Source organism: Haliotis cracherodii, unplaced genomic scaffold, assembly GCF_022045235.1.
Source record: "Haliotis cracherodii isolate W230 unplaced genomic scaffold, xgHalCrac1.p SCAF_16, whole genome shotgun sequence".
Taxonomy (NCBI): Eukaryota; Metazoa; Mollusca; class Gastropoda; order Lepetellida; family Haliotidae; genus Haliotis; species Haliotis cracherodii.
Genome location: NW_027266271.1, coordinates 7312155 through 7338440, shown reverse-complemented (window position 1 = coordinate 7338440; position 26286 = coordinate 7312155). Strand labels below are relative to the sequence as shown.

The 26286-nt window shown below is 38.1% G+C and overlaps 1 protein-coding gene across 4 annotated transcripts; it reads right to left on the bottom strand.

The window, feature by feature from the left end:
- Positions 1-338: 338 nt before the first annotated feature.
- On the bottom strand, positions 339-26286 carry LOC139463780 (WD repeat-containing protein 86-like). 4 transcript variants are annotated; one of them, XM_071245079.1, is made up of 6 exons: positions 26197-26223; positions 14317-14487; positions 11719-12695; positions 6536-6671; positions 5829-5932; positions 339-3569 (listed from the first exon to the last, which is right to left on the bottom strand). In XM_071245079.1, the coding sequence occupies exons 3-6, from the start codon at positions 12472-12474 to the stop codon at positions 3357-3359; spliced, it is 1209 nt and encodes a 402-aa protein (XP_071101180.1). In that variant the 5' UTR covers positions 12475-12695; positions 14317-14487; positions 26197-26223; the 3' UTR covers positions 339-3356. The 4 variants fall into 4 exon arrangements, with proteins under 4 accessions (XP_071101180.1, XP_071101181.1, XP_071101179.1 ...); XM_071245080.1 differs by having other exon boundaries at positions 14322-14487; XM_071245078.1 differs by lacking the exon at positions 14317-14487 and having other exon boundaries at positions 26197-26286.

The following is a 26286-nucleotide window of genomic DNA, read 5'->3' as shown; positions in this document are numbered from 1 at the left end:
CGAACAATGTTTGTGAATAAATAGTCATTGCAAAGTCCGGAACAATAAGTGTTCAGCTTCCCTCAATAGATCACTTGATACGTTTTCATCAATAATTCAACGAAAGGTTTATCTCAAAATGCTACAATGACCTCCAGGGGACAATATGGAGAGCTTAACTAGGTATAACAATAACTATAATATATGAATGTTCTGTACATACGTGTGTGCGTTCGTGTAGTGTACGCGTCTGTGTCTGTGTCTGTGTCTGTGTCTGTGTCTGTGTCTGTGTATGTGTCTGTGTATGTGTATGTTCCATTAAACCCAAATTAAAAAAAGATTCATGCACAAAATCCAAATGAAGATGGATAGTTTCTTTATTGAATATATATTTTTTTACAGATATGTTAATAGCAGGGCATGAATGTGCTACCTTGAAGCCTGTCTCTCTGACACTATTTTATAATTAGTGGGTGCATAGATAGTCAGAGCCTACGCGGATACAGCCTATCTCAAACAATGCTCGAAATTATCAAATTTGCTTGGTAAACTGTCTTGCATATGAGCTTAACAGAATCTCAGAAAGGCACACAGCTGAATGTCCCTTAGGAACAACTGCTTGGCAAAATAAGATCAGCATGCACCAGACATAATTAATATTCTGTGTTTTCTGTAATCAATGTTCCCCTTTCTTATATTCCAGGAATAGAAACTCTGCCAACACAAAATAGCAAAGAATGTGTAGTCTCCGAACACAGTGTTCGGTTTTTCTCCACTTTTGATGACACTGCAAGCCGTCTTCATGTGTAGACATACATATATCTTGTTTAGGTATTTCTTGCGCCCCGCAGATCAAATATATTTTTGCCATACTGATGCCTTTCAAAGCATAAACAAGACAAAAAGCAAGATTTAGAATAACTGACTTCTTTCCTTTGAACGAAACTAATACTAGTAATTGCCATGCATTCAAAAGTAGCAATAAAAGCGAGTCTTCTGATATACCATTATCGATCATGCCAACATCATCAAACAGTTACATGAGACAATAGTGGCAAGTAAACGAGAAAACTCGTCATGAATTATGCTCATATTTAGGAACATAATGTTATTATATAAATTTGGTTTTCAAGCTGGCTGTTTTTGTTCAATGAAAGTATTTCTTAAAATTGATGTGTCAGTATTTCTACAGATATCTAAGACTGCTTCGGTTTTGCCTATTATGCTTAGCAAATACCTACCACAGTACCACAGAAGCAGAAGTCTAACGACTTTCTTTCTCTCAGGGTTCAAGGCATACAACAACTGTTTTTGAAGGAATTTTTGTATTTCTACTTTTACCAGCAGATTGGTATTTTACGTAATATTGAAAAGATTGAGATTGAGATTGTCATTATCATGTTAGAAACCCTCGTGGTTTGATAAAAGCATATGTGTACACAGGTTGAAAAGCATGTCCTTATATTTCAAAATGGCTTACAACGGTATTTAATTAACCTCAACCAACACTATTTTGGTCCATAAATTGCCCATCAACTATTCTACTTCAAAAACAATTACTGAAATATTAATACTACCCTGTACATGGTTTAAACATTCATGTGCGGTATTTTTCTGTTATCCGATTTATACCGAATGAAATAATATTTATTATAAATATTTGACTTATCATATCTGTATTTTGGCTGAAGCTGCATCAGCGGTTTTGAAAACAGTTTCTAATTATTTGTATCACTTAATCAAAATGCAGACATTTTCTTTTTGGATTTGCTTAAAACACAAACGTATCACTTGCTACATAACATTTCAAGAGATAAAAACATGTATATCACAATTTGATGGACGGATTAACAATTAACTTTGATTCTACTACACAATCATTTATACAACATCACAGATTGCATTAACAATGTGCAAGTATGGAACACATGTACAAATTATGCATATGGGTTATACTTGTGTTATTTTCAACCAACCGCAGATTTTAACTAATTAAATGTTAAATATGTTAAACACAATTAACATTTGTTTGGAATTGTTCATCTAATAAAATAATTGTCTGATACAATGTGAAGTCTGTGCAGAGGTACATTTTGCAAATAACTATTGTAAATATAAGCAGTGTTGTCATATTCCATTAAAGCTGACGTTACCTTAAAAAAGGATGCTCATACCCTTTACTTTATTTTCAATTAAAAAATATTTCGAATTGAAAACTTTAAAATTAGTGAGCATTGAAAGGATAAAATAAGTCGACAAGTGTTCAAACAATGAGTTGTCTACGTCCGCCATATATCAGCAGTTACGTCCAGGATGGCGTGCAGCAGTTGAGACAAAAAGAGATTTTAAAACTCTCTAAAAATAACAAACGAAAAAAGACAACTAGTAAATGTTGAAAATCAGCAGTAAACGATTGTACGTAGATCAGCTAGGACATTCAAATGAAAAAAAACCCGCTATAGTCTACCCATCATACAAAGCATCACTACTATTCTTATACTTGAAATTGAGGGATAATGAATGTAGGTCACGGAAAGCATTTCTCAAATCTTAAATACGAATTCAAATGAATCAAACTTGTTTCTGCCTTTCCTAGTGACTTCGAATATACCTTTCTTCAAAATCAGTTAATCCTTTAAACCAAAATGAAGTCAATCGTTTCGATTTATATTATACTTAACACTCTCTTTGGACAAATATAAACCTGTCCCACATCGGATATGAGTTATTTACAATCAATAACATTATACATGACGACAACACATATTTACAACGTCTGTTCTGTATCTAACAAAGTGCGTGTTCAAACGTGTGAAAATATAGAATTTTGTGAAAGACATCATTCGTGAAACATCCCTCGGTAAGCTACCCAGTGCCATGTCATCAGTAGTTATCCCATTTCATATGACATTAATGTATAAAGGGACGACTCCTTGGCTAGATGCCATATGGTGTTTTCCTGCAGTCCTTCAAATACGTCCGTCAACATAAGCCTATTTGCTTTTGGAAATATTTCAGAAGCCTGAATACTGTGAATCTTTTAGGCAGCAACAAAAGATAATGTTTATACAGCAAAGCCATGCTTGCGTTTGTACAAAGCATCTGTACAACAACTTGCCATTATTTGGTTTGATTGATATTCTTGTTTGTGTACTTAATGCGCCAAGTGTTCTTACTTTCGCAGTTTGTATGGTGTAGTGCATTACGTTTGCTTGATATATACGTTAACATCAAATCCTGCAACACAAAGGAATTATTCGTTGAACTGTTGCAGACTGTAAGTTTACAAATAAAGCGCCTTCATCATTAACAAACCTATCAAATTGGTATACATGGACCTAGCCAAATATCCCAAACCACGCCCAAATATGACTTGCTTATTCAATCATAATCTTCTGGTCCTGATGAATCCCGTTTTGGTTGTTGTCCACTTGTGGCTGCTCGAAACCCCCATATTTCTCCACCTCTCGCATCTTGTCTTTGTCCTTGTCATCGTCTTTGCCGAAGGTCGTGTCATCCTTGATCCCAGTAGCGTCCCAGACCTTCAGACTGCCGTCATACGATGCCGTGAACAGGCGCCCGTCAACAACCTTAAAATAATCATCAGCCCAGGTCAGGTAAATGTTGATTGAAAAACAACTCTGCTAACTTGTTACAGTTAAAATGTTTAAATGATCTGTTATTTTATAATTTACAAAGAAATACCATTCCATTGTATAATGAACTTTAGACGATGAGTGTTGGAGTTTAACTGTAACGTCGCATGAACTAAATATCTCAGTCATACTACATATGAATGGATTAATAGTATATAGTGTCTAACTTGATTTAGTCACGATATGGCTGAGATATTGCCGATGTGACTACAAATATTCACTCACTCACTCACTAATAGTACATAGCACTGATATTAAGCATAACATGTTACACCGTTTTGTACAGGAAGTTGTTACATTATGTTTTCTATATTCAGAAAAATTAATTAATACAGATCGCTTTTCTAAAAATTACAAATGAATTTATCACGTGGAATGCAATATTTCAGATGCACATTCTTCCCAATGAACATGCAGATGAGATATGAAAAACATACGATAGTCGAATGGATATAGATGAGAATACTCGCATGAAGATGCTACATCTGTAGGTTCTGTGCTCAAAGTGTCAACGTGATCAATAAAACAACTTGAAAAATGTCCATAATAGGCAAGCACCTTACTGAGATTTGCTACGTACGAAACATACAGAACAATTTCTTTTTCATCACATTACAGAATATCAGTTTATCCTTGATATTACATTACATATTATATCCAAATTTCCCGGCCGTAACACATAAACCAATTATACTGTCAACGTTCGTTACTTTGCAGAAAGAATCAGTTTACAGTTTGTAAATGGATAATAATAACCATGATGATACTTTCAGTGAACAGTTTGACGTTAATTCCATATGGAGGTCGGGATTTCAAAGAAAATAGAAAAATTGTCAAATACAGTGGTCGCATGCTGGCATTAAGTATTTAGTATCGAAATGTGAGGTAATTGCATTTTGAAACAATAAACAGGTGTTCATATAAAGGTTTTGGAAAGGGAATTATGTGAACTTCATATTTACTCGTGTATTGCTTTGAATAAAACATGCGTTTACGTTACGTCGGAAGAGAAGGTAAGGATTGCCTTAATGTGATCACGTGCTCTAAAGGGGGATAATCATTGGGTATCATGTAAAAACATGCTGCATCCAGGGCTAACCTCAATACCAGTGACAGCGAATTCATGGCCATTATAAAACCGCTTCAGTGTGGCAGATTTCAGATCAAAACACCCAACTAGACAATCTCCGGCGCCGGTAAACACTTTGAGGGAACAGAAGAAAATGCTACAGGTAGAGATGATGAAAGACAACGAAGCACAACATTGATGGAACACATATATACATGGAACACACGTCAGATGCAATACACAGGTGTGTATATCTCTATTATACATCTTGAACTATTTCGTGAAAGTACATCTAAGCACTGATGCAATAGACAACCGCATGTTCAGTTGCACATCTTGTGAACAATGTTGCAGTGAGCCCGTTTGTTTGGATGTAATATTCAATACTAAAACATTGCATTTAGAACTGTTATTCCAAATCATAAGATCGAACATGTCATTCTTGTCATTACTAACAGGTAACACATGACGTAACGAGAAAAGTCACATGCTAAAAACACAGCAGAACCACCCAAACAGTGAAATAGACTACGTGACTGTCAAAACAAAACCATTTAGGATTACTACCGACCAGAAGTTGTATATTGCAACCCAATCAAATATCCATCTTTCATCACTTTATCAAACATACCTTTCATGGGGGCTTTTACGTTTTCTGATCTCTATGGCATTTACTGTGGTACTTACAGGTAAGGGCTACACAATTTGGTAGCTCACTGTGCGTATGGTATGTTAGTCTCCAGACCCTAGAGAATGCATTTAAGAAAAGAATCAAACTCAATTCCAGAATGATTTGGCAAGTCTATATTGCCTCAGTTCTCGGCTGAAATTAAGAATTGTTCTGGTCTCCATTTGGAATTTACTTTTTTGTTTTCATATGAATATGTTTAAATAAGGTAACTTTATGTCTGGGACTAAATGTTAGTCTAATGGTATATTCACACACTATTTAGTTATACAAAATGTGAGTATACAAACTCACAATATATAATTATAAGGGCCTGTTCTGACAGTCACAATAATAGCACACCACACAACGAGGTATATATGTAAGTAGACAGAAAAGGTCTATAGATGAAGAGATTCTACAAGCCACACAGTTATATCATGGCTATAGCAATGACCTGCAAAGCTGTGACGGTACTCTCGTGAGCGAGAAATTCCCGTTTTAAGGCACCACTCTTGGCGTCATAGCATCGACACACAGAGTCGCCACAAGCTGTGTAAACTGGAAAACAATTTTTCAGATTATTTAAAGAACAATCTTCCCATGAATAATATTCCTAATCGATGGAGTGAGTCTAAAAATTTAAATGTATATGTCATATTGAAAACTTCTTTTATTTAACTTAAAAGTGAATCATTTGTGTCAATGCGCACAGTAAAACATCCTTTGGTAAAATAAATTTCAAGGCTTGATACCAAATATACTGCTAGCCCATCTAGGAGACATGCCACAGTTTAACATGAATACCCCACACAGACACATCATACTGACTCCGAGCCGACAATGGCCAGTTCTTGTTTTATCCCCGTAATCCCAAACGTCAAGCAAGGTAACAACAGGTACCATTTTAACGCCTTTAGGTATGGCGCGGCTAAGAAATATAATATAATATAACATAACATAATATAATATAATATAGTATAATATAATATAATATAATATAATATAATATAATATAATATAATATAATATAATATAATATAATATAATATAATATAATATAATATAATATAAAAAAATATTATGATATAATATAATTTATTGTTACGACCATAAATAGCTTCAAACCCCTTTTATGATGATAATAATTAGTTGGTTACATACCCATGCCGTCGAACACCTTGATGACACTGACTGTATGCTTGTGGCCCCTGTAGACACGGGTGCAGTCGCCGAACTCAGTGACCCAGGACCGTCCGGTGTGGTCGGAGCTGCCGGTGTACATGATCTTGTTGACAACCTGGGCAAGAATACAACGATATACCGATATGGAGGAGAGAAACATACGTCACTTATATTACATAGCTAGGGATTAACCTTTATCCACACGATACTCATGTGTAAGAATGTAAGGACTATAAGAGGAGAATAGAGCAGTGTGTATGTATGGAGGTAGGGAGTATTAGAGCAGTGTGGAGAATAGAGCAGTGTGTATGTATGGAGGTGGGGAGTATTGGAGCAGTGTGTATGTATGGAGGTAGGGAGTATGTTTGCTTACTTGCATCATAAGGCTTATTACTCACATAAAATTCCTCACTAAAAGCAACGTATACCCCAAACGCATGCACTAAACACTAAGTTTACTCTTAAATTTACTCCTATGATTGAGTGTACTCAAGCAAATAAAGGTAAAACTGCTTTGCGTTCGCATAGTTATATTGAAAAGGGAGTACGTTTATTAATAGAAGCCAATATGGAAGGGCTGTTATCTTACAATAGAAAACTTTGAAAAAACATGAAGTGAACTTCCTTGCGATTTACGTCACGTCTAGACGGATGCTTTTCTAAAATGATGACCACAGTTTTAAACATTAAAATCCAATATGATAGTGAGCAAGGACCCGTTGTGTATAGATTTTATCTCCTCCTTTATCAAGCAAGTACGTTATAACAATGTTAGAATCTACATCGAAACGTCACCGCAATCGTAACAAAGAGGTATCTGTAACATGGATTCTTGTCCATCTTATCAATTTGCGTCCGCATGACCAATTTATATATGGAGAAAATTTGTGTAAATATACGAGGTGTCCATTAGCTCCAGCAGTAACGTTACCTTAGTCCGCATATCTCCTCACAGGTGTATAATTACTTAAGTGAGTGGATTTACACACGTCAATGTCATGCTGCAAGCGTTCGTTAAGTGTCAACATTTCGCAGACAAAAACATATTGAGAAAAACTGCCATCTTAGCAAAGTATGATTTAACGTCAACGTGCGCCAGAACGTAGGTTTCAGAGCCCAACCTGCCGCGTTATCAGCATCCCCGTAACACGCCTCCATCGTTGCTTGGACTATATGTGCACTAAACACCCATGACGTATGCAAGGTTGTCTCGTGCATGCCTCTTGTTTTGTTAGATACCCTTTTGTCTTCTCTGTCAATAACGCAGCGCGTCGCCGACTTATCTCTACCATGTCAATGTGTTGTTGCTATGGTCCGCTCCAAACACATTGACACTTGTAGAAATCGTTAATGTTCTCGTTATCTTCTACATGTTTTTTTCAGGCCATAGTAGGTTAACGAAATGTTTTCCTTTTTACCCTGGTAAATCTATATTCTGCTTTCTAACTTAAAACTTAACTTCACCCTTTTTCCGGAAATGCGAAGATCTGTGATTTTTTAAAGCTTTTTGTTTGGATCTGCAAATGTTAAGGCACACGTATTGCTGAAGGAACTACGCCGTTCTTTTGAATCCAGCAGATACGTGAATTAATCCTCAGCATTGTTCCCCACAACGATCAGAACGTATTGGTATATATTACTTGTTCATTGAAACGCGCCGTGCCATGTTCAAAGATAGGTGGCTTCAACTAAAGACATCGAGCAATCTTCGTAGCGTCGAAATACACAAATCCCATGAAATATTATTGTCACAAAATATTTTTTATCTTTAGCTGCGTCCTTTGACACTTCTGCTATAATCTAATATCTTTTAAGATAAAAAATTCTTCTAAAGTTTTTTTGTCTCGGTAAAGCACGTGCCAGGGTCACGTCTGTTTAATGCCGAACTGGGAATATAGTAACGACATTGTTATCACTGGATAAGTAATAAGACTTCGCTGCAAAGGTTGTACAATATCAACCACCACTTCATAAAGACAAGACCTGAAGTGGAGGCGTTATGATACAGATGTCTGATGACGTACACCGCGTGGCACTGATGCAACAGGTGGGGATGACTCGGACGGGCAAGATGGTAGTCGGGTTTTTTTATCGAAGATACAGACCTGTCAATAACTGAGCATGGACAAATCAATGGTTGGTATCACGGGCAAGGTACCATGCTATCGGGGTACGATGACACACTGATAACTAAGTCACCAAATCTGACATTCCGATCCATTTGATAATAATAACCTGTACTTCTTTTGGCGCCAGCTTAGCCGAAAACTTTGAGTTTTCATTTGAGAGGTATGACTTCCCTCAACCTCAGACACATGGAGGTAAGATGTGAGGGTAGAGATATGTTAAAGATAGGGTAAATAAATGCTGTTCGTTTTGTGGGATCTCCGATGTTTTAGAAAGACCTCCTTAATACCCTCGGAGAAATACAACCTCATCAACATCAACATCAACATCCTAACCACATCCAATGGACATATTTTTTACATATGCTGAAACACTTCAATTTGCTTGAGTTCATCAAATGGCTCTGAATGACATATTCATACTGAGTTTTCACATTTCCTAGGTAGAGAATTATTTGCCAGATGCTATCAAAAGATTTTGTCTTGATCAATACGAGGGGAGGAAAGAGAGAAATACTTTGTTTAAAGGTTTAATTACATGTTCAAAGAGTTGTACATGTTTGTCGATGTGTAATCCCGCGCCAGAACTGTGCCCCAAATCAATCCCAAAGCTTGGAATGTTTCAGCACTGAATGTGTTAGATGCCGTTTCCATCGATCATGTTCTCGACACCCCAAGTTGTGAACCCTGCTCCACATTATGTTGTTTCCGCTGTACGTTGCTTCGGATAATAGCTTGTTTCGTGAGTAGTTGATGTATCTGAATACACTAACTAACAATATGGCCTCCATGTATGATGTTGTAACTGGCTATAAGTTACCCTTCTATGCGTTGGTTTTCATTACAATTTTGTCACCAGAGAAAAATGCTGACTATCCACGTAAATGCATGGAAATCTGAAGTAACTATCAATCCTGACGAAATGGAACTATGGCGTTTCAATGACAACCCTCTCAATGAGTAACTTATATTCCTTAATCCTTAAAGTTGTTACATATCTATTTTATATGCACATTGAGGTAAAGAATACAGGGACAGATTTAAGAAAGGTCACACATGAAAACGTATACCAATTCAAACTGATATTCACTGCTAACTGAACTGCGTTTAAATAGATAGCACTTTGACCAAAACGTGTGCACTGCTTGGAAAGGACTGACTTCAGCGTAACTAAGCCGTGTAACGCATTACAAGAAGGATTTGAGTTATGACGTTCTAAAAATAGCACTATGTCATGCAAACATGTTTGTCGGTTTACTGTTTTCCCCCAAAGCAGGTTCATTCAAAAGTCATGAGTGCAATATTTTGTTCGGAGTTATTACTAAGTGACCACAAGGAGTCCGAACGAAGACGTTAATTCACTTGGAACAGGAAGACTTTACAAACGGAGTGGGCACTAATTCGTCTTTTATCTACAATCAGGGAGAATATTCAAAGACTATTTAGACTCCCTGCTTAGAATAACAAGGATCTGATTGCAGTAAATGAGTGAGTTGGGTTTAACGCCGCGTTTAACAGTATTCATGTTCTATCACTTCTGTCAGCCCGAAGGATCATAGGATTCTGGCGTGCCCAAGGGACGCAACTCTGTACAGCCAATTGCGGTGCCTCAGATTTGATAGCAGATCACGATATTATGATTAACTAAAATAATTTTAACTCTGCAAACTAACTTGTAATGGTGTTTCAAGAAGAATATCCGTATTGTGCTCTTCAGTAAACAACGCACTATAAATATTACTCAACATTTTGTATGTAAGCCATGAAAACAGGGGACAATGTATATTTGTCAATAAGAAAATACCCAACAGACAGAAGCCAGGGAGTAAAGCTATATTGACTACTCCCCCAAACAAGCAATACCCAATGTATAGTATAATATGTGCGTTAGTGTGGGGGAGAACATGTGAGTATGTCCAATGTGAATGATGACTAGTCCTTGTTTCAGCCCCTTAATGCCAAGCGCCAGGCAGGGTAACAACAAGTAATTTTTAACGTCGTTTGGTATGACGCAGCCGAGGATCGAACCCTCGATTTTCCCCATTCCGGACAGACACTCTATTCACTATACCTCTCGTCACCACCACCCAGTGTAAATGATAACATTTGAGTAAATGTTCAATAGCTCGAGAACCTATCTGTGACCATGTCAGTATATGGCATATTGAATATTGACTAATACTTCATTTCAAACGTTTCCTTTCACAAGCCTCAAATTCAGAGCTGACGTACACAAATCATACATGAAATAATATTTACAAAACATACATGAAATAATATTCAAGTGTTTATCACCACAAAAATTCTATTCTTTCAAAAAGAAAAACAAAAAACCAACTCTTCCTGAATGTGTAGGTTTTTATGATATTTTGCTGGCTATGTTTCTACCAGGACCAGAAAGGAAAGAATTTGAAATCGATAAGAATGCTTGTAAATGTAATAATGGCGTCTTCAGCAGCTAGCATTAGATCTGACAAATGATGTTACTGAAGAGATAGACGACTTGACGGCGCCATCACGAGCAGTTCACCATATGCAGTTTACATCCATGGATAAACATAACGTTTTATTAAAATAGGAACTTTGTCTGTTTGACATTTCTATATGTAAACATCAGGCGATACACTTCCCGACAGGGATTTCATGACAAGCAAATGAAACAAAGCTACCTGTGTCATTGTATCCCTATGCAGGTTTTTTGTGACTCGTTATTCCAATTAGAAACAACTAATATACATAGAGCATTGGTGGTACTATGACTAGATCAGAGCAGTTAGAACCGACAACGCCCGCATTGATGTCGATATGGTGTGTTTGTTATTGGACGACACACTCCATTCCAGTTAAATATATAATATATATAAAGGCGGTCTGTAAATAATCGAGGCTGTACGAACCAATCCAGTGATTGAAATCATAAGCATCGATCTACGCAATTGGGACATGATGACAAGCATCAACCAAGTCAGTGAAGTTTACGACAAGCATGAGTTACTGTAGGAGGAGTGAAACAACACAGCCATTAACGTAACATACCTGCATACAAATGACAGCCCCCTGGTGGCCCGAGAACATCTTAAGCTGGGTGCCCTTGAATAGATTCCAGCTGCGCACGGTGAAATCTGTGCTTCCGGTAAACAGCACTCGGCCGGTTGGGTCGACACTCATGCACGTGACGGCCCCTCGGTGCCCCTTGAACATCTTCAAGCAACATCCGGTATCGAAGTTCCACGACCTGGCGGTGAAATCAGCCGACCCAGTGATGAGGATATCCCGACCTCCATCCAGATCCTGGTCGTCTGCAATTTCGTCCTCATCGGCTGGGATGAAAATGAGAGGGTATACACCTCTCTTGTGGCCACGAAACACCCGTACATTATCCCCCGTATCAAAATCCCAGCATCGGGCGGTACGATCATACGAGCTGGTGAATACAAAGTCTCCGGTGCAGATCATACGGTAGATCAGAGAGCAATGACCACGCATCACAAGTACGCATTCGCACGTTCCGACATCCCACTTCCGGATGGACCTGTCTGCACTTCCGGTGAGGACATAACAGTCCTCAATAAGGATACAATTGATGTAGTCTGTGTGTCCGCGGAGGATGCCGATACATTCACAATACTCCGTTCTAGTGCTCCATAGCCTTGCTGTTTTGTCCTCGCTGCCTGTGGCCAGAACAGATCCGTCTTCACTAAGGGCCATACAGTTGATGCCAGCCTCATGTTCGAACAAAGACTGCACCAAGTACTTGCCCGCCTCTTCCTCTTTAGATGAACAACCACCCATAGTTTTTTATGTTATCACAGCGCTCTTAAACAATATGTTCGTGTTAATGTAGAGTATTCTCAAGTGTACAAACACGATATTCGATGTCTGGTCAATATGTTGTTACGTTTGGCTGATACTTGTAACGATCAGCAACAGTAGTTATCCTTTACCGTTATCCATACAGGTAAAAGCGTTGAAGACAAGGCAAAAGCTCCATTACGAATGTTCACACGATGGTTCTGAAACAAAATGCAATATCCATTACAAAGTATAGAAGCATAAAGTAGTTTAATCAAATTTAACACTAACCTGAACCATTTGAGATGTCACGTAGTCATGGTGCCTCTGAACCCATCGTTGCACAATTTTAGGCAAACAAAATTTGTCAACATATCTCATGAGGAATAGCAATGATAGAAATCATGATCATTAATACAAGTTGATTATTATCATGTAAGTTTGTAATTAATAACCCATATTCTTAATTACAAAACCACCTGCATGGCCTAGTGGTTAACCCCGCCTGCCCTTATGCATTAAGAAGCTATAACAAGGACTGGTCGGCTCGGGGTCAGTATACTGTGTTGGGTAGACTGTGTGCGGCATGGTATCTCAGTGGGTCAGTATACTGTGTTGGGTAGACTCTGTGCGGCATGGTATCTCAGTGGGTAAGCACACAAACACACACTCAGACAGACGCACACACACGCGCGCGCTATATGAGTGTAATGATCTTGAACGAGACGTTAAACCCAGTTTCAACTCATCACCCAACGACGGATTATCTTGTCATCAAAGGATGGTTGCATCTAGGTAATATCCTGTTATCGCCTGAACTAAACAAGTCGAAATGTATAATGAATGTCAGCTGATAATGAACTACTGGCCATGGTTCGTGATGTTGTTTTCGACAAGAAGACAGACAAGAAGCATTCATAATAGACGCCGAATATCTATATTCAGGCACTGAACCATCAGGTACAAAATGACATTGACGGAAATCGTACACGTTTCAATCTTTTAAAAATATAATATATTCAGTCAATTAAAGCGATAGGTTGCAAGAAGATGCACTAAAAGTTATACATTGACACTTGGTCTCTGTGAAATCGCTGAGCATGCCATTGTCTACCGTCATGCGACAAATTTACATGCCATTGTCTACCGGCATGCGACGAATTTACATGTCATTGCCTGCCGTCGTGCGACGAATGTACATGTCATTGTCTACCGTCGTGCGACGAATTTACATGTCATTCTCTACCGTCGTGTGACGAATTTACATGTCATTCTCTACCGCCGTGTGACGCACTTACATCTTTCTGCCACATAGAAGTACCACATCGTTTGTCACAATCTGACAAACAACATGTAACCAATGCAAACGGCACCACTGCATTGTAAATTACGACTTTAACGGTCATTAAGTTATAGCAGCCATGCTTGATACTGTCAAATCAGCAGGTAATGCATGAATCATGCTGTGAGTATATTGATCCTCATTGAATTGCTCGTTGCCTACCCCGGTAACATAAACACGTCAAATTTGTTAATGTTGTCGGTTCGGTTCCACTGACATTGGCCATGATGACCGGGTAACGTGGCTCCACGCACTAGTTACTGAAGGAAAGTGTCGCCAATAGTTATCGTCACGATGTTTCCACTGTCGCCGGCCAAGACTGGCTAACCCCGCATGCATAGCGTCCTAGCAACACTAACAAATAACATATTTTCAAACATTTCCAGATGCGTCACTGAAACTCCATACACGTGAATTGAACATCCTAGTATGCAAACAATGTTCCTGTCTTGTTTCAACAAAACCATGTTTCGTGAAAATATCGGAACAACCATGTTCACCGTACAGGAGCTGAAGCAGTGTCAGTCACACTTCCTTAATGGCGACGCTTGCACCACCATCCTTTCCAGCAGCAACAACTCCGGTGAATTGAGTAACTTGTTTGTTCGTACATGTCAATCGATTTGGTTGGCAGAGTCCCGGGCAGAGCTCCTGGTAAGCGTGTTGCAGAGCTGCTCAAGAAAACCCACGGTTACCCTGAACCTTAAACCTCTTAGCATGGAAACAAAACACAATAGGAACACCTATTGTAAAGCTTCATCCGGTTGTCTGCAAACGGCCCTGGGATAGTCAGGGACGACAATCAATACCAACGTTTGAAGTCGATGCCGCCATTCAAGGTTGTCATGGAGACCATCAACAATGATAGGAGGCAGATTTAAATCGCCCCAGACCAAAATGTCAATTGGAGAGCCGGAGAAACTATCTGACTGATTGCAAATAGATGTCAATGCCGTTGATTGTGTCTGATTTTTACCTAAATGACTGTCTGTGCTTACCGTTTGATGTGAGAAAACACGACTTAATATATAACTTGTGGGTCAGACAGCGTTTAATCTAAACATTGGTTGCAGAGAAATGTGGATTCTATTTCATGTAACATAACGTTAATATATAGCTGTAAGAGATAGTGTGCACCTTTTATGAATTTGGTATTACAAAATTGTAGTTTCAATAGCTAAATAGGTGCAGAATGCATACCACACTGCTTGTGTCAAACTGTGTTTATCTCCGCCGAGTGGGAGCCCAATCTGCTGTGAAATAAACAGATCCGGAAATGACAAAGTCGTTTGTATCGAAGTCGGTTATATTGAACCCAACATTGTTACGCGAACAATAAGAATTAACTCATTTGTTTCATAAGAAAAGAAATTTCGCTAATAAAGGTCCCATGGAGGAGAAGGCGTGATTCATCTCACATCGATATCGACAACACGACATCAACCAAAACAAGGAAGGAATTGATTAGACATAAATAGCAATACCTAATCCATAAAACACCACGTCACTGCTGTTCCATGAGATAAACATGTGTCATTCGAAAACAAGAGAACACATATGGAATGGAACACATATAATGTGTCTGTAAAATCCTTCAGTTACAGTTTCCGCAAAATATTGTAATTTCTAGACATGCCTTGCACACACTTGAAGTGGGTACGTTTTTCCCTTGGCTGGTCACATCAATACGAGCTGAGTCAACGGATACGTTACCGCGAAAAACGTTACCAAATTTGTGACGGTGTGATAAAAGTTTGTATATTTCTCAGAAAAAGTGAATGCTTGTTGTGATAGTTCCAAATGGCATTGAGACAATTGTAAAGGAAATAGTCTGTTAGCTGTGTGAAAGTGTGATAACGCAAAAGTTATGAATGGTAACGTATATGTTTCAATGTCATACCATATACGGTATGTGAATAATTTCAATGAATTCATTTCACTTAGGTCGAGTGAACAATGATGAAAACAAGAGTCGAAAGAAACTTGTTGCCAAATGGGCTGATTTGGTTTCAGTGAGTTTGTTTATTGACATTTTTTGGCTTTTAAGTTCCTAAATAAGAAACACAACACCTTTGAGGTCTACTTTAGTTATTTTAGCACAGATAGCAAAGATACGTCATTTCTCTCATCTCATCCTACGCCCTAGCATATGTGATTCTCACAAATGATACGTGTTCGGTATCTCCAAAATTAAGAGATATTAAAAATAATTAAGAATAACTGAAGAAAAATATCTATGCAACAAAAAGTTTGTATAATTCAAAAGCATTGTACATATATTAATGTATTTTTCTTCAATATGAAATGTCATTTTAAAAATATCACAAGAAACACTCGTTAACAGGTGTACCCGCGTACAAGACTAGTTCTTCATATTACGCCTATTTAATATGCAGGGGAGAAGGAATCAAAGAAGTCTCATATTCTTCATACAAGATTGACAAAATCTCACACTGACTATTATCAAGTAACCATCACTATTTCACAGAGATGTGTTTTGTTCAACAATAACTGGTGCCTAATTCCAGTGAAAAGAAAAAACCCATTAAGTTAAACACCATCTTGTTCCAACATTTGTTTCATCTTACTACCAACATAGCTCACATGCTGACATACAGGACTCAATAACCGACAAATAAGTGAATTGTCTCTGTCTCTAGATGGTTCATAGTACAGACATAATTATGTTACATCACATACAACTCGTTTTGGTGTGTAGGAAATTCGTTTGGCATTTATGCAATATATAGATAAGATAACCATGTTAACTGAATGCAGCGGTTCCCTTCGTAATTAACACTACGTCCCCGGCGCCGGGTAGGTGAAGAACAGGTATCACTTATGTATGAGCTGTTCTCGTTAGAGGAAACCATTGTCTCACAAGTAGGGCTGGAAGTGTGGAGACTGACACTTTCCGGAATCAATCTTTCAAACCTATGTGTAACAAAATGGCCGTGGGAACAAGATACAGAGAGGGCTAGCCAAGATAGAAAATCACACTTGGAGGTCATGTGCTGACCTCATGACCATGTGACCTTCACCTTGATTGTTTGTCGAACGGCCTTGTCTCTTCTGTCTATAAGGAAATGTCTGTCTGACAACAAATTGCCTCGTAATATTAGTAGACTGTAAATAAGCATACGAGCAACACTCTCCAATCAATATACTTTTATTCTGTTCGTACATGTTGGCCGATCGATAATTAAACCTTCAACAAACAACTTTACCATTTCTTACAAAACATATATAATGCATTGTTTTTGCTGTGGTTTACATTGTCGTCCATGCCTTTGAAAAGTATTATATGTGTGGTTTTAAGTATAACTTTCATACTATTTAAAAAAGAAACGACGAGCGATAGTTGTTTAGCGTTCAATAAAACACTACAGGGATAATAAACCATGAGGGGCGCAGGCCCGAGTGGTTTATTCTCCCTGCAGTGTTTTATTGTACGATAAACAACGACCATGAGTCGTTACTTTCTAATATGATATATCAACATTATTTACAGCCCATTTAAGAATGTTAATAAAATGTACAAGCTTTAAAATTATTTACCCGTATTTTAATACTCCCTAAAACTTCCTGAATAGATTCTCATCTCGGCAATGTCGGACAAGTCCATTTTATGAACAGGGGGGTTAAGTTTGGTATTTCCCGCATATTCTTACAATGTTCACGTTGATTATCTGTAACTCCTGTGCTACTTCTGAATGCGATCGTTCAGCCACTGCCCAGTTATATCTATGGAGAACAACTCACTAGACACTTTCTTCTAAAAATAACTTCGTCCAGTATTACGAGCGCATGTGAAAATCTCCGGAAATGACATCATGATAGAACAATGTTTTATCGTGAAATAAACCACGTTTCGTTCTTCAATGTTCTTTGTAAGTTATCGTGTAGCTAGCTATCTTATATAACCGTGGATGAAACTTGGAACATGACACTTGATCCGAGCGCTGTCCCATCTGCAATACTGATGCCTCTTCAGAACAGGAATTAATAGTACTGACTACATTTGTACATGGGTTTAACGAATGTATTCTACGGTTCATAGATTTCATGCATCATTAATGGCGGTAGTTTATTTGCGTCATGAGATTTCGTCAATAATCTGACATTCGCTGTACCCTTAACAATACATTTGCACACGTGTGTAACATTAAACTTAACAGGCAAACTTACAATAAGAGCAATTTCCTCGATTGTTTCACTTTAAAGTAAAACATTGAACATTTACTTTTGTTGTGCATTGCAACTGGGCAACGCAATCGACCAAACATGTTCACAAGCCTTTGTAAATACACATGCCAGTTTTCCAGGAGAAACCACTCTTTAATCGATTATAAATTTCACTTTTCAAGTAACACACAAACAGATTATGAATGCCCACACAAACACAACATGCATAAGTAAAATGAAATTACACTTTTTAATCAGTAATGTATTAATTAAAATTGTGAGACTAGATAAATAAATATCAGGTAGAACACATTTAAACAAACAACGGACACTAGAGAAGTTATTCCACGAAGTGTATTTCTTTCGAATGTCTTCATGTTCATGTTCAATTATCGTAAAGTCTTCACAAGTTAAAAACTGACCAATTGTTATTTTCAACTGTCACCAAATAATGTTTTCATATTAACTTTCCAATCAGGGTCCTATGTAGTGACGTATTTAAAGTGCTCGCTCGACACACCAAAGACCGGGGTTAAGAAAAAAACGTAACAAATGTTATATTTGGGATAACACTGCTCAGTAAAGTACTGCTGGGTAGAGTTCCATCTTGGATTCGAACCCACACTGGCATTGTGTGTTCATGGTTAAGAAAACAATTTTACATGTACATGTAAAAAGAATCCATAACGTTTCTACTTTGGATGACATGTGGATTGGAAGACAAATTTTGTTCTGGAGAGCATATAGATAAATGACTGCATTATGATTTAAAAAACTCTCATTATTGTAAAATGATCAATTTTTCTCCTAGGCATCATGAATAGTATTCCTGTAGACATAAGCAAGCTACCAATTCAGCTTTCAAAAACCATGATAAAATATCGAATACTTAAGCTGACCCAGGCGAGTCATGACTATGGTATAACGTGGCAGGGACGCTCCATCAAGAGGAAAGCTTCTCCCGGCCTCAACTGGGGGGAATAACGACGTGAGCTGCTAATCTACCTGGTGGATATCACGCTCCCGACTCATGTATCATTGATACCGTCAATGACGATCAATAGGCGTCCCAAACAAGTGATGCTGAGTGGGATGCAGCGAAATATGGCGATATGGCCACACTTCTCACTCAGTTCGCTCACGTCTTTCCCGAGATACATAATACACCACCATTCAGTTTACCTACACGATGTTGGTAAAACGTTCATGACAAATAGACCTTTTATTCACTATAAAGTCCCCGGCCCAAAATACCGTCAATGCAACTGATTATAAGGGCGCGGTTTACATTAATGGTTTGTGATTTTCAACAATTAACCCTTCACTTGACGTAAATATAAGACAGTGTTTCATATAAACTATGGGAGTGTCTGCACGATGTAGGCTTGGGTGGAAAGATGATGAGAGCACTTAAGGGAATCTATGCCTCCGTGAAAGCGTGTGTGAGATGTAATGATAACATTTATACAGAATATTTTGATTGTCCTGACGGAGTTAAACAAGGCTGTATATTAAGCCCTCTATTATTTTCCTTTTTCATCAATGAATTGTCAAATGATGTTTCATCACATGGGAAACACGGCGTACAATTATTTCCTGACTTGTTTGAAATATTAGTATTATTGTTTGCCGATGATGCTATTCTTGTCTCTGACACAGTAACTGGTTTACAGAACCAACTTAATATTCTTGAAAACTTTGCAGATTCACATGGATTAACGGTTAATTTAGATAAAACGAGTGTTGTTGTATTTAGACGAGGAGGGCGGTTATCTGTTCATGAGAAATGGTTCTATAAAGGCAAACGTATTTCAACCGCCAACTCCTATAGATATCTTGGGTTTGTATGCTCATATACATCAAAGATGAACCAATGTGTTTCAGATCTAGCATCAAGGGGTAAACGAGCTTTAATGGAAATATTTCGCAGTCTACGGAAGATTGGTTTTGTTGACACTTCAGGGTTTTTTTTAAATATTTGATACTCAGATTCAACCTAGTCTTTTATATGGTGCGGAAATATGGGGCGTAGACAGATTTGAAAAAATAGAACAAGTGCATATTATGGCTTGTAAGAAGTTTCTTAACGTTGGTTTGCAAACCCCAAATGCTATTGTGTATGGGGAATGCGGTCGGTACCAACTACATGTAAATGCTATGTGTCGTTCTGTAAAGTATTAGATAAAAGTGATTGAAATGGACGATGATAGGATACCAAGAAAATCTTATAATAAGCTTGTATATAACGACAAGTGTGGTCGTCATAACTATGCTTCTTCTATTCATTCCATATTATTTTCTCACGGATTCGGAGTAGTTTGGCACAGTCAAGCTGTTGGCGACAAACCATCATTCATGAATAGTTTTAAAAACGTTTTGATAAATATGTTCTACCAATCATGGAATAGTACTATCAAGGCTAGTTCTAGGTACATTCTGTATAAATAATTTAAAAGTATCGAAATGTTTTGATAAGGCTTAGAGCCGGGCTACTAAGACTTAAGGTAAACGAAGGTAGATGGGCTGATATTGACTTACGTTTACGACTCTGCCCCATATGTGAAACAAGTATTTTACTTTAGAATGTGAATATTACAACGATATTAGACATCTGTATTTACCAACAACATTTTGCCATAATCCAAATATGCATAAATTTAAAACGCTGCTGTCACTTCATGTAAACAATTACTTGGAAAACTTTGTATATACATGTATTACAGCTATGAAAGAAGACGTAATAATGAAAAGCCTGTAAATCTGTAAATTTGTACCTGACATTACCTTTTTTCATGTACCACACTATTTCAAATGTATGTATTGTATATGGGCCAGTGGCCTTGGTACAAATAAAGACTGCTATAATATCCATGTATTTGTCCTGTAAATTATTTAGAAGTGTATGAAGAGTGCACGGTTTTTTTAACAAGCTTAGAGATATACTTTGCCCCGATGTTAGAGTATTGATCACAGACAAGTAAAACATGCATTTCATTCTGAACATAGTGTAATCCTTTAGTGGAAGTGTCGGCTATACTCTATATGTCACATGACACGTTTCCATACCTATTTACAACACTGCCTCTGTGAAAACCTAAATATCTCAATACATTTAAGAATGTTTTTCAGTCTAAAAAACAGCATTTTGATTATTATTGATTATTAATAGATGGCTACCATGGTTGTCAGACACTCTTTGTATATAATTATTAATAAAGATATTTACATGAAAATTTTCTTGACTTAACCAGGAATAGCCATGTATCATCAAAAACTGGCTCCTACAGGAGATATCGCATAGGTGAAATCAAGCTATATCTACACTGTATATATTGCTGCAATGAATTTGCATCACGATGCTTTCCAGACCAATGTGACCATTGGTTACCATGACGTCACAATCAAATGACATCACTAATAGCTCTGTTAGCAGTACATTTACACTTAAGACACTGCTTATTACTGTTTACAAACTGAAAAAGTTGAAAAAAAGATGTTGGATGATAGATAAATTCTCACCCTCGTGTCTTTTGATATCAAATATATCAACACTTGTTGATAAAAGTGGGAAAACTCCGAGGCTTGCAACCGTGTTGATAAATTTGATATATATATATATAAAAAAAGGGTGAGATTCTCTATATCTACACTGAAAAGTCTCTACTTTTCACTTGCCCATGTTGTACGCCCACGATCGTCTAAAGATCTTAGCATAAAGTATTTTGTGGAGCGTTAAACTGTTGTGTGGAATCTCGATAAATGCTCCAGTATTGATGACCCGTGCCCAAACTGGCTCCTACAGGAGATATCGCTTGGGTGAAATCAAGCGATATCAACACTGTAGATATTGCTGTAATGAATTTGCATCAAGCCAGGTTTAGGCCTTGTACATAAGTTGCAAAGGGAATCTGTCACAGTCACCCAGGACCATGCCATTAAATGATGTTGTACCAATTCTTTATACTTACAAAGCTTCTCGTACAGAATCAATATTATTACAATGGGAGGTGTCACGATTTCTGAAGCATAGAATTTGAGTCAAAACACTGAATCAAAGTTAGAAAGTTGCCAAATCTCCTATATACCACTTTTACAGACAAAACTGCCTTTCTGGCTTGTGTGGTGAACACGTTTGAGCTCTGGTCCATACAAGTTTAGGTGTAAAGATGAGTTCTAAGTATCTGTAAAATGAGACAGTTTCAATAACTTCATCTTAAAAATACCATTTTTCATAAGGGCAGGGCGGGGTATCATTTCTAAATACAATGGGTTTATTCATACCTGCTTCAAATATTTCTAGGGTTTTAGCTTTTTTTTCAGTCGAATACAAGTGTCTGGGGGAACAGAAACATCATCAGCACACACAAAGCGCGTATAAAGTTCTTGTGTTTCGACATGACTAGACTTAATGAATTTGGGGTATAAAGAACAATTGTTGAAAAAAAACCTCACGTATGCCTAGAGGTGCATAATATCGACATAGTGTTTGAGATATATTCTGTATGAGTCATATGGGTGAGACGTCAACCTGATTCGAATTGATTGGAGCGCGCAGGTTCCTGTAGGTTTCACTGGGATTAGAACGCCATCATAGTTTATCTTAACGCTGCATCAGTTTATAACTATGGATTGAATAACGAATAAATAATTCATTTTTTACCCTTCCTGGGTTAATTTAGTAAAAGGAGTTATAGGCCAAGGCATACATACATTAACACAGTGATATCATGGCTTGTCAGCTTGATGTGGGAGGAAAATCTTATCGCAGACATTTACAACCTTGATGAACTCCAGAAGAACGAGTACGGTGCTGCCAAACCCACAATAACCGATTTCTGGCAACCCTACGGGACGTATAACACCAATCTATGACTAGTTGATCAACATAATATGGTACACCCACCATCACTTGACCTATCAGGCAGTGCCATGTCTGTCAAGGAATAACATTTAAAATTGTCAAAGGATTCGCTGAAATATAATCAATACTTGCACATCGCTCGGATGAAGACAATCAATCGCAATCCCGTAAATGATTATGAATATCATCAGGTTTTGAGTATACATTCAAAGGTAATGTCCTGTGCACGGAAGCTTTGAAGTGTACCTTATATTACGATGACGGATTTCAATAACCATCTGGGGCGGTCGGGTAGCCTAGTGGTTAAAGCGTTCGCTCGTCACGCCGAAGACCCGGGTTCGATTCCCGACATGGGTACAATGTGTGAAGCCCATTTCTGGTGTCCCCCGCCGTGATATTGCTGGAATATTGCTAAAAGCGGCGTAAAACCATACTCACTCACTCACTCACTCAATAACCATCTTTCGGCACCATCATTGTGAAATACGTTACATTGCATTAGAAGACACTTACTGGGATATGTTTAGAATAGCAGGAAAACGGGTTTTTTGGAATATTTTGCGATTGCGTAGGATGTTATTATACAAAGTTACCAAGTTTATAATTTAGCTTAACACAAGTGAGTGAGTTCGTGAACTGGGTTGAACGACTCTTTGGACAGTGTTCCAGTAATATGATGGCTTAGTGCGGGAGGAAAGCAAATGCAGGTCTCAGACGTTTACCTCTTCGGTGAAACCCACGAGCACGGGTATGGTGCTGATAAACATAGAAACATAATCGAGTTAACCGATATTCGAACCCACATCTGAAGGTTTGAGGTGTGAAGAAGGGATTTGCCACGCCTTAAGGCCCCGTGTCCACCAGCTTAACGTGTTAGCAAATGTATGTTTTGGGTTATACCTCGATAAGGTTTTTGATATTATGTGTATCGTAAAATACTCCATTTACCTTGCAGAAGATTGTCCCTGTTAAAACAGCCGTGGATATAATTCGCTGACAGATTTCAGAAACGTATTCGATACTTACGGGAGTGCACCCTTGAATATCCGATAAGACTGTGTTTGTCTTAAGAGACGACTAACAGGATCCTGTGGTCAGGATCGCTGACTTGGTTGATGCATGTCATCGGTTCCCAATTTCCTGGATCGATGCTCATGATATCAATACACCGGATTGTCTGGTCTAGACTCAAATTTTTACAGACCGCCGTCATATAGCTGGATCATTGCTGAGTGTGGCGTTAAACAACAAACAAACAAACAAACTTACGGGAGTGAACATATGCAGCGTTGAACAGGCAGATCCACCTTACTGACGTCATCAGTTTGTACGTTCACAGCGATAGTCATGCATTTTGAATAATCCTACACCATTGATCTGTTTCACAGTTAGTTACGCTACATCACATTTAAGAACTGATGCCCCAGGGGTTCTTACCAACAATAGATTAATCTGTACAACCTGAACACATGACACAACCAATTGAAAACAACCACGACACATGTACTACACAGAGTGGGGTGTGATAACCAATGGCACACGAGGGAGTAGCATGTAACTTGTAACACATTTAGAATGCTTTGTTATATTATGTGTGAATGCTTTGTTAATTGTGAACATTCTGTATGCTTGTAATTGCAAGAGACGAAAATGTGTCAATATTTATATCACAATCAGAATTTCACACGATAAACATTCCGACTGTGAGGATTCCTTTGAAGAACTGGCCCCGGTATGCCTAAAACAGGCCCTGGGTGACCAGTCAGTGTGTACGTGTCATCGTAACCCTATGGTGTTGATCTGTGCTCGTGCTATCAGTCACTGGTTTGTATGTTCATAGCTTGATGCCTTACAAGGCCGCCGTAATATGGGTGGAATGTTGCTAAACTGCGATGTTAAACAATATTTACTCACTCACAACTTATATTCGACATATGACAGGCCTTTTCAGTAATCGTCGCCAGATATTTTGAAAGAAATAACAGAGATGTTCTCCCCTTTTATTGACTTTATACGGTTATAAACTATTCAAAAAACTTAATATTTTTACTTTGAAACGGAATAGTCAGTAATTTTGAACTGTTCGGCCTGGTCTCGTAATACGTAGAATACGGCATGACGTGGTCAGCATGTGTCTGTACATCTGATACAGGCAGACACAACACTAACCTTCAACCGCCTGTCGTAACTATACAAATCAGAACTCAAGTTAAAGCAACATTCTGAATCAATGACATGTAGACAAATGCGATATTAAGATACCAACTGACCTATCTTTATCATAATTCCTTAATTATATATAATTAATTGTCAGATTGACAATATACAGGATATTCAGGAGCCACATTGTCAACACATTTTTGGGTGGTCTGTCTAAAATTTGTGGCAGTATTTCTGCAACTAGAGTGGTGCATATGCCAAAACATTGGATACACAATGCAAGATCACGACATAATATCTGGCGACCACTCTGAGATTTGGAGCCTAGTCAGTGTACGACTGTCGAGAAGATATACACTACATCCATCTGGAATAATATAACGTGTACCGAGATATATCATAAGTTATGCATGAGTAATGTTTGATGGCGCGGTATTACCACTATTATACCGCCAAGGTGGGCAGAACGGCGATCAGATCATGCATGTTCTCACTTGACTCCGGGCAACTCAGTACCATTTCTAAAGAAGGATTTTATTGTATGTTTTTGTATATTCAAATCTGTTACTTGAGTTTGTTGTTTCAAGTGAATATACATTCTATAGAGCTGAAGGCTCAAATCCGATACCTGATTTTGTTGTTTCAAGTGAACATACATTCTATAGAGCTGGTTATGAACGTAAACATACAAATAGGACAGAGTTCATACAACCAACAAGTAAATGTAGTGTATTTTTGACGGAATTGAATAATCACCTCGGTACAACATACAATGATCACAAGTATCAATCCCCCTGATGACAGCAAGAGTATTAGAAATTTGCGGCCATGGCGGCCCGGGGTGTGTTTCCGTGACAGTATATTGACGAGTGAAGCTCGGGTGGAGACTGAACGTAAAGGAATCTGCATATGCAACAACAACAGCGTAGGCTCACATACATGGGCTGTCAAAGTGGAATACATTACTACACCATTCATGCACTGACGTGATTCGTTTCACCCATGTTGAGCAATGTAGGAAAAATCGAAACTTCCCATACAAGAGGAATATCGTAATTCCAGTTCACACACCCTATACCAGTATCACAGCCAGGACACCTCAATCATTCCGAACCTTCCCATCACCCTAGAAGCTCATCTGTCTTTCGACTTTGACCTATTGTCAAATTCTCACCTTTCCAAGATGGCGGAGCCCTCTGCTTCCTACCTGTGTCTTCTGCGAGTCTGCTGCGTTCAGGACGGTCCTGGAATGAGACAGCGATCG

Excerpts from the sequence above, each read along its gene's own strand:
- LOC139463780 (XM_071245078.1), bottom strand. The coding sequence starts at position 12,474 with ATGGGTGGTTGTTCATCTAAAGAGGAAGAGGCGGGCAAGTACTTGGTG. Across the intron at positions 5,933-6,535 it reads CAAGGTGTTCGACGGCATGG|TTTACACAGCTTGTGGCGAC; the intron begins GTATGTAACCAA and ends ATTGTTTTCCAG. Across the intron at positions 3,570-5,828 it reads GTACCGTCACAGCTTTGCAG|GTTGTTGACGGGCGCCTGTT; the intron begins GTCATTGCTATA and ends GATTATTTTAAG.